This window comes from Sapajus apella, unplaced genomic scaffold, assembly GCF_009761245.1.
Source record: "Sapajus apella isolate SASKATOON/1434 unplaced genomic scaffold, GSC_monkey_1.0 scaffold36, whole genome shotgun sequence".
Lineage (NCBI taxonomy): Eukaryota > Metazoa > Chordata > Mammalia > Primates > Cebidae > Sapajus > Sapajus apella.
This window is the reverse complement of record NW_022436976.1, coordinates 1,554,931-1,565,015: the sequence shown is the minus strand read 5'-3', so window position 1 is coordinate 1,565,015 and position 10,085 is coordinate 1,554,931. Positions and strand designations below refer to the sequence as shown.

At 36.7% G+C, this 10,085-nt stretch overlaps 1 protein-coding gene across 4 annotated transcripts in view; it reads right to left on the bottom strand.

Moving 5' to 3' along the window:
* The window catches only part of SYDE2 (synapse defective Rho GTPase homolog 2), a 45,965-nt gene that overhangs the window by 4,733 nt on the left and 31,147 nt on the right, over positions 1–10,085 (bottom strand). For all 4 annotated transcript variants that reach the window (XM_032296392.1, XM_032296393.1, XM_032296394.1 and 1 more), the window contains exons 5-6: positions 8,326–8,507; positions 3,309–3,540 (exon numbers count right to left, since the gene is read on the bottom strand). In XM_032296392.1, the coding sequence (XP_032152283.1) occupies positions 3,309–3,540; positions 8,326–8,507 (414 nt within the window). The remainder of the gene's footprint in view (positions 1–3,308; positions 3,541–8,325; positions 8,508–10,085) is intronic.

Here is a 10,085-nt window from a genome sequence, read left to right as displayed (position 1 = left end):
TCAAAAAAAAAAAAAAAAAAGAAGCAAATTAAATTGATATTTTATATCTTTTAGACTAAAAATTCAAGTTCTGAGAAATGAACATCACTCACTTTTTAGACTACTGATGGTGGAATGGTTTACTACTAAATATAAAGTGAAAATGGCTAATTTTAACCTCAAAAGAAAAGTTCTGGTTTTCTCATAGCTGTTGACCACCCACCTTCCATAGAATAAAATTAAAAATGCAGCCTATACAGTTGCTGAAAAAAAAATTGAAAATATAGTAAGTACTAAGAAACTTAATTTTTCCTTCTTTTGTTTTCTACCAATAGATTTGTTTCTAATCACCACTTTATTATCCTTTTATCTACAATTATCCTATTCAACAAAAATATACTATCTAGTTAGTGCCAAATACTCTGCTAGGACCTGGGGATATAAAGTTAAAAATAATCCCCAACCTCACCCATCTTAAAATCTGTAAGAAACAAGAAATAAAAAGAAATGAGAAAAATTGATGCCTTTTTCAAAAAACTTATCTCAAATGTATTTATCATAGAAAATGTATAGCGGCCAGGCGTGGTGGCTCACGCCTGTAATCCCAGCAATTTGGGAGGCTGAAGCAAGCAGATCACTTGAGATCAGGAGTTCGAGACCGGCCTGGCCAATATGGTGAAACCCCATCTCTACTAAAAATACAGTACAAAAGTTAGCCAGGTGCAGTGGTACACTCTCTAATCCCAGCTACTCGGGAGGCTGAGGTAGGAGAATTGCTTGAACCTGAAAGGCAAAGGTTGCAGTGACCCAAGATCATGCCACTGCACTCCAACTTGGGCGACAGAGTGAAAATCCATCTCAAAAGAAAAAGAAAGAAGAAGAAAGAAAACATGGTATAGCAAGGATCTAGGAGTTATACTCTCTCTAAATTCATTTCTCCATCTTTAAGGTGATAGGGTGGTCAGCAGTAATTTTCAGTATTCTTAAAATAAAAAATGAGTATCTAAAAGAAACATTTTTGTGAAAACAATACATAAAACAGATAAAAAGAAGGCTGTTCTGATCAATGGGGAAGTGTATTTCCATTTTGTTCCCCCATCCCTTGCTGATCTGGCTTCTAAGCTGCTTCCAAAGAACCCCAGATCTTAGTAGAAGAAAATCTAAAAAACTGTTGGCAGGATGATTTTTACCTTCTAATGCTGATATGCTAAAGTTCTAACTATGCTGAAGATAGGATTTTTCAAATAGAAATCTCAAAGCAAATTATCTTCTTGCCCAAAATTAAAAAACAAAAAAATAACATAAAACAAAAAATTTAGAAAGTAAAATGGAAGGGGCCAACTCTTTTTCACTCTGGAATTGGAGAATTTACAAATGGAAAAATAAGATATGCATAACAAGGAAAGCTAAAACCTTCTATTGAATGCATGGAGATAGGATAGGCATTCACTGAGTTAATATGCTATGGACTACTAGTCTTTACCAAATCCTCTATGTCACCATCAACCTTCTCAGGCCATGTAACTGCACCTCATCTACTTGATTTCTGCCTTTTCCATGAATTCAAAATCAGGTGATTTAGAGGGTAAAACTGTTGTTTCTTCTCATCCTTCTGCCCTATTCTTTGTCTGAGGTACTACAACTAAGGAAAAATATCAGGTTATAGAAAAGGAGCAGTTATTTTTAAAACCAACAACACAAATCTTTGGAATAAGATGCTGTACACTAGGAACAGCTGTTTAAGGCTGTGTTTAGCATACAGTGAATTTGAAATCTGAACCTGGTTTTTCTATAACACAAGATATATGTTAAATTTCTTCTCCCAAACCCAAAACTAAGGTGGCTACTATTACAAAATAATAAAATGACCTTAACCTCTGGCACAGGATTAGTAACAAACTCAGCACTGACAGTAAACTTAATGGTATCTCCAAAGAAGCAAGTTTTCATTTGTGGTAATGACAAGATGAGTTTCTCCCAAATTCCTGGTGTTTATTAGAATTAAAGCTGCTCTAGAAAAAGGAAACACAGTTAACACTCTGAAAGATCCCTTACATTGGGCATCAAATGCTGAAATTAGCCCAATTACCCAGAGAATCTTGATTCAGGATTTAAAAATAGTTAAAATAACATTCTAATTCAGTTAAAATATAAATTAGAATAATTTTTAAGCCTGCATTTAAAAGAAAGTAAAAGCTTTAGCTTTCCAAATTTAAACATTGAAAATTTTTATTAACTTTATTTTTAATTCACTTTATAATGATGAAATCAAGCATTCCCTTGTACTTCAGTCTTTCTGTCTTTAAGGAGTAACAGAAGATGTTGATTGAGTGTTCACTTCATGCTAAACACTTTTAGGTGCTTCATCTCAATCTTTACAACAACCCTGAGGCAGGCATTATTTAGAGAGAAGCAAACTGGGAGATGAAGAGATTAAAGTTTTTGCCAGAGCCCACCCTGCTGGCAAGTGCCAGCATCTATATCTGAACTCAAGCCTGACCCCAGGGCCAAGCACTGTTACTGGTGTGCTCTACACCAAGCACCAGAGTACTTCACACTTGGTCCTATGTAGTGTGGGGTGAGGGTAGCAGGGGTTACTAAAAGCTAAGAAAATTTTGGAATTTAAATGAAAGGTCCTTTACAGAACATCTAATTAAACACGTTTCTTTTAGCTCTGAAACTGTATGAGATAATTAGGAAAATAACTGTCAGTTTTTAGTAATTGATTGGAATAAGAATTGGATAAGAAAGACGGAAAGGCCAAAGGTAATTCCCAATTCAAGCTGAGATAATTTGATGAATGACCATGAATGCAGTAAAGATGTAAAGAAAAACTGATTTAAGGAGAAAAATGAATTCTGCTATATATAGTTAAACTAAAAATGAGAAGAGTAAATAAATTAGTATTTAGTGAGTATCTATTATGTGTCAAGAGCTATGCTGAGCACCTTACATACACAATTTTTAAAAATCATAATATAAAATCTATAAACATATTATTAAATCCATATGACAAAAGATAATACAAGGCTCTAAGACCTTAAGAAACTGGTCCAAGGTCAGACTGCTAAGTAAGTGGCACAACCAGGATTCAAATCTAGATGTGATCAAATCTAAAATGTGCACATTGATCTACATTCCTACAATGTAATCAGCAAAGGCAGAAAACACTTAAATGAAAAAACTAAAGGATAGGTATCAATTCACAACATTTTGAAAAAGCAAAATCTAAAAGAGTTTCTTCAATCATATATGGGCATATGTAATGATTAGTTAATTCAAATACACTATCATTGAAAGCAAAAAAATATTTCCATAGAATCATTTACCTGGCCAAAGTTGGAGTAAGTAATGAAGAACTTCAATGTGTTTTTTAAAATCCAAAGCACTTGCAAGTTCTTCTGAATCAGTAAAGACTCTGTTGTTATGGGTGGAAGGCTCTTGCTTCTGGCTTAATAATACTGGTCCAAAGCACACAGCCAAATTCTGGCACGTCATCTTATTCACTTCATGATAAGAAGCCACCAATTTCAAATGATCCAACAACATCTTTAGGGTTGCCTAAATTAAATTTCAATTAATATAGTCATAAAGGGGCAAATTCAAGGAGACAATTTATAGCAGAAAATACAGAGAAGCACCCCTTCACTTTTAAGTTTTTTTAGCAGAGTTTTTCTCTTTTTGCCCAGGCTGAAGTGCGTTGGCACAATTTTGGCTCACTGCAACCTCCACCTCCCGGGTCTAAGTGATTCTCCTGCCTCAGCCTCCCAAGTAGCTGGGATTACAGGTATGCACCATCATGCCCAGCTATTTTTGTATTTTTAGTAGAGACAGGGTTTCTCTATGTTGGTCAGGTTGGTCTCGAACTCCCAGCCTCAGGTGATCCGCCCACCTCAGCCTCCCAGAGTGCTGGGATTACAGGCGTGAGCCACTGTGCCCAACTTTAAAAAGATTTTTTTTTTTAAAGATTTGCTTATAAGTTGGATGTTTGGAATCTAGAACATAGTTTCTAATAGAAACATTATATAGGGCCTAAATCATGTTCTGGCCAGAGGAGGTGGCTCATGCCTGTAATCCTAGCAGTTTGGGAGTCTGAGGCACGCAGATCACCTGAGGTCAGGAGTTCAAGACCAGCCTGGCCAACATGGTGAAACCCTGTCTCCACTAAAATACAAAAATTAGCCGGGCATGATGGGGGGGTGCCTGTAATCCCAGCTACTTGGGAGGCTAATATGGGAGAATCACTTGGACCCAGGAGATGGAAGTTGCAGTGAGCTGAGATCCCACTACTGCACTCCAGCCTGGGTGGCTGAGAGAGACTCTGTCTCAAAAAAAAATTATGTTCCAACAACACAATTTAATCCATTAAATGGTTAAACCATACATTCTTTATAAAATACTTATGAATGCATTCCAAATTTCAGCTGGAATCCCTGGGAAAATGTATCCATTAACTCCTTCTCTTCTAAAATGGCAACAGCAAAGGCTGTGATGAAAAGGAGATTAGGGAAAGAATGTTCGTTTTTAAGTACAGATAAGTCCTATAGTTGTAAGTTGTAATCACTATCATGCTTAAATCTAGGAAGCTAACCATTCGAGAATATGGCCAGGTTCTATAATGATTTGGATTATGAAAGGTATTTTTAAAAGGCTAATATGCTTCTTAACTAATAAATATTTTAAGTAGAAAAACCTTAGAAGGAAGAATAGTACAGTTAGAAATAAAAGAAAAAAATTACTAAAAAAATATTTTTTTAATCTTTAAAGAAATTAATAAGGGGAGTTGGCTTAAAAAGTGGAATGGTTATTTAGGTTTAAACAATTATGAAAGGAAATGATGTTTTTTGACATAGTGGCATATGATCAATCATTTAACAAAATGAGTATGTAATTCTTCAAAATAGTATTAAAGACATCAATGCCAATTAAAAACTGTAATTTTTTTTTTGAAACAGGGTCTCATTCTGTTGCCCAGGCTGAGATGCAGTAGCATGATCACAGCTCACTGCAGCACCGACCTTCCCAGCTCAAGCAATCTTCCCACCTCAGCCTCCCAAGTAGCTGGTGCTACAGGCATATGACACTGCACTCACTAATTAAAAAAAAATTTTTGTAGGCCAGGAGTGGTGGCTCACATCTGTAATTCCAGCACTTTGGGAGGCCAAAGCGGGTGAATCATATGACTTCAGGAGTTTGAGACCAGCCTGGTCAACATAGTGAAACTCCATCTCTACTGAAAATTCAAAAAAATAGCTGGGTGTAGTGGTGCATGCCTGTAGTCCCAGCTAATCAGGAGGCTGAGGTGGGAGGATTGCTTGTCCTGGCAGGCGGAAGTTGTAGTGAGCCGAGATTGCGCCACTGCACTCCAGCCTGGGCAACAGAGTGAGACTTAGTCTCAAAAAAAAAAAAAAATTTTTTTTTTTTTTTTGTAGAGACAGGGTCTCGCTACATTGCCTAGGCTGGTAAAAAATCTTATTTAAATAAAAATGACATTATGTCTGGAGCCAAAAGTGACAAATGGATTGGTGATCAGAAGAACATTTAGTAACTGTGGCAAGAACAAGTCGAGAGAGATGAGGTAGGGAGCCAGATTACAATGTGCTGAGTAGTAAATGCGTGGTAAAGAAGCAATAACAACCAGAATAAACAGCCTTTCAGTGTTTGGCTGTGAAGGGAAGCAATGAAGAGATAATGAAAGCTAGAGAAGAATATGGCATTTTAAATCAAAACGAGCCAAATATATAATCGTATTTTTTAAATTCATAATTATTTCCTAACACAAGTGGAACTCCATATACATTGGACTGTTAAAGGTATTTCCAGCATGTAATTGTGACCATACACACAGAGACACAAACAACACACTAAACCTGGTTAAATATATGTTCAATCTCAATAGCAAGCAAAGGAAAGCAAATTTTTTACATGAGCCAAAAAATGTAATTGTCATGTTCCTTTTTAAAATTAGTCTGGCTGGGCATGGTGGCTCATGCCTATAATCCCAGCACTTTGGGAGGTCAAAGTGGGTGGATTGCTTGAGCTCAGGAGTTCGAGACTAGCCTGGGCAACATGGTGAAAACCAGTCTCTACAAAACATACCAAAAAGAGTAGCTGAGGGTGACAGAACACACCTGTAGTCTCAGCTACTTAGGGAGGGTGAGGCAGGAGGATTGCTTAAGCCCAGAGGTTGAGGCTGCAGTGAGCTCTGTTTGTCCCACTGCACTCCAGCCTGAGCTCAAAAACAATAAAAAAAAAATAATAAAAAGAAACAAAATTAGCATGCAAACATATAAGGAGGCCAGGCACGGTGGCTCATGCCTGTAAACTCAGCACTTTGGGAGGCCAAGGTGGATGGATCACAAGGTCAGGAGTTCAAGACCAGCCTGATCTACATGGTGAAACCCCATCTCTACTAAAAATACAAAAATGAGCCAGGCATGGTGGCGTGTACCTGTAATCCCAGCTACTCAGAAGGGTGAGGCAGGGAACCCAGGAGGCGGAGGTTGCAGTGAGCCGGTATCATACCACTGCACTCCAGCCTGGGTGACAGAGTGAGACTTCATTTGAAAAAAAAAAAAGAGAACATATAAGGGCCTTAAAATGTTCATATTATTTAAATAAGCAATTTTATTTCTGAGATTCTATTCTAAATAATTCTAAACTAAAAATCTGTGTGCAAATTTTTGAAAATCTAAATATCTTACAAAAGAATACTGATAAATTATGTTGTCAAATCCACTAAATAGTGTATCACTCAGTTATTGACTGATTGGATTAATTAATTGATTGATTGACACAAGATCTGGCTCTATCACTCAGACTAGAGTTCATCTTGGCTCACTGTAGCCTCAACCTCCCTGAGTTCAAGCCATCCTCCCACCTCAGCTTCCCAAGGAGCTGGGACCACAGGTACGTGCCACCATGCCTGGCTAATTTTTGTAAGGACAGGGTTTCGCCATGTCACCCAGGCTTATTCAGTCCTTTTAGAAAGGATGGTAACAGCATGGGCCTTAGGGTCAGAAAGACCTAAATTCATGTGCTACACTATAATCACAAAAGGTATGTAACTTTCAGCAAGTGATTTAAATTCCCTAACACTCATTTTTTCACTTATAAGTGGCACTTATAATTTTACCTAGTGCAGGGCATGGTAGCTCATGCCTGTAATTCCAGCACTTTGGAAGGCCAAGGCGGGCAGATCACCTCAAGTGAGGAGTTCAAGACCAGCCTGGCCAACATGGTGAAACCCTGTCTCTACTAAAAATACAAAAATAAGTTGGGCATGGTGGTGCCCACCTGTAGTCCCAGCTACTCAGGAGACTGAGGTAGGAGAATCGCTTGAACCTATAAAGGTAGAGGTTGCAGTAAGCCGAGATTGCGACACTGCACCCTAGCCTGAGCGACAGAGTGAGACTCCCATCTTCAATAAAATAAAATAAAATTTACCTACTGCTGGGAAACCAGTATCTCTGCTTTTCCACCCACCCCCTTAAACTTCATCCCACCCTTCTGCTTCTGCACTCGTGTTGTTCCCTTCCCCTAATCCCAAGGAGGAGTAATTGTTAATCCAACTGGACAGAGCCCAGGACACTCAGGGGACCACAGTAAACTCGCAAATAAAGTTATTGGACTTACAGTTTCTACTCACTAATTCTTGCACTTTCTGCCCCTGCATGACAAAAAATGTAGGCAAATTTGGCCTCATCTAGACAAGCCCAGCCATCTTTCTCTTATTTTCCCTTCTGTTCTAAGGAACAACAAATAAAGTTAGGCTAAGGCTAGTTCTGAAGACCTACCTATCCTTCTCTCTCTGTCCTAAGGCATGCCTGAGGATGCTGGTCTGAAGATTTTGGAGAGCAGGAGAATAGAAAGGATAAGGAGGAAAAAATGAGGGGTAGGGCTGTTGTTTGTCTTAAAGCTAAGCCATGGACATCATAACAGTTATATCTAAAAAATACTAAAAGGAGACATACCAAAATGTTAATTATAGCTGCCTTTGGATATTGATGACTGCAATTTTACTTTCTTCTTTTCTGTATCTTTTCAATATTTCTATAATGAACAAATTTTATTGTAATAATATTTTAACAATACAATCAAAAAAACTTTAGTATTTACTCATCCTTAGGCTAAAATCACATACAGAAAAGATAATAAAACTGTTTTCTAGATTTATTCTGTTTAAGAAGATTTTACAGATTTAGGCTGTTTAAAAGCGGTAATGGTGGAGCTTTTAAATCCATGGGTGCCACAAATATCAAATATCTAATATTATCTGTAGCTCTGGAGCTAGGTATATAGTTCATTAACTGGCTTTCAGGAAAAATGTATACTGGTAATGCTTACCTTCTCAATATCAGGGAGACAATCCAGCAGGTCAACAGTGTACCTGGAGTCACTTGGATCATTCTCACAACCATTTGATGACATTTTCAAAGGACTTTTTACCATTGCATCTAATACAGCCTCATAAAGCTGCTTTGTTATCAGAGGAGAAGGAAGTTCTCTTAAATAATCCTTAAGAACACCTTTAGAAAACAAACAAATTGCAGACAGCTGGTGATTAGACTGCAGAGTGAAATAAAGAACTATGGTCAATTTTTTTTTAAAGTATTATAGCTAATTTTCAATATTTTGAAAACAATAAAAGCAATAACATAAAAAGAATTATAATAAAATATAAAATTGTAATACAAATTTATTATATAAATTTGTATTTGTATTTGTAATACAAATTTATATAATAAATTTGTATCCTTTTAAGTTGCCTGGGTAATTGACTTGTTTTGAAAGCATGCTAAAAATGAAAACAATTTTCAGTTACCATACATATTAGGTTTATTAATCATAAACTATTCTTGATACACATACTCTTATTGATTCTGCCCCCTATAAAAAGCTTCTCTAAATGCATGTGAAACAGCCTATTTATGTTAATTATAAATTATTCCAATTACACAAATTTTGAGTTTCTAGACTTTAAATTGATAATGAAAAAGTACCAGTTGTCCGAAACCCTTGAAAATAAATTTCCTCTTTAACAGTGGAGAAGTATCTTAAACAGATATAACTGGATGGCTGGATAATCTCTAATGCTATACTATCATATGGAAGAAAAAATCATTCCCAAAGCCAAACAAATAAAACCAAAAGCTAAGAACAGAAAACATCCAATTTGCCACTATAATGGGAATGAGGACAGTCAATTGCAAACATACCACACATAGTTTTGAACTAAGATATCACATATAGTAGAGGAAACTGGAAAGAATAGTGGTTGTTATATATAAGCAAAGTAGGTAAGATACTAGCTAAAGGCTGGCATGTGATCACAAGGGAAAACAGGAAATATTCCTAACACCAAAAACCTAAATATATGCAATATTGATTCAGAACATGCTCTCAACCTGAGAACTCAGTTTGAAAGCTTAGTTTGAACTTAACCATGATTCTATAGGAAGTTTCCCATCCCATTTTTTTTTAAATTGTGACAGGGTCTCATTCTATCACCCAGGCTGGAGTACACTGGTAACCTCAAACTCCTAGGCTCAAGCAATCCTCCCACCTCAGCCTACTAAGTAGCTAGGACTACAAGTGGCTGCCACCACACCTGGCTAATTTTCTTATTTTTTGTAGCCCAGGGTCACATTATACTTCCCAGATTAGTCTTGAGTTGCTGGTGTCAAGTGATCCTCCTCCGTTATTCTCCCAGAGTACTTGGCATGAGCCACTGTGCCTGGCCCCAAGTTTTAAATATTTAATAGTAACATGGTTCATTAGTTTCTTATGTATCCTTCTAGTGTTTGTTTATGCAAATATAAATATGATTTGTCTCCCTCACTGAGGGTTAGGTATCCTTAGTCTGAACATCCAAAATACTCTTAAAATCCAAAACTTTTAAAATGCCAACATGTTCATTAGAGCATTCTGGATTTTTGATTTTTGGATTAGGGATGCTAAACTGATAAGCATAATGCAAATATTTCAAAACCAAAAGAAATCAGAAATAGGAAACCTACATATGCTGTTTTGTTTCTTGCTTTTTCATTTAACATCATATCCTTGAGATCTTTTCAGGACATAGAGAGCTTCCTCGATCGTTTTTT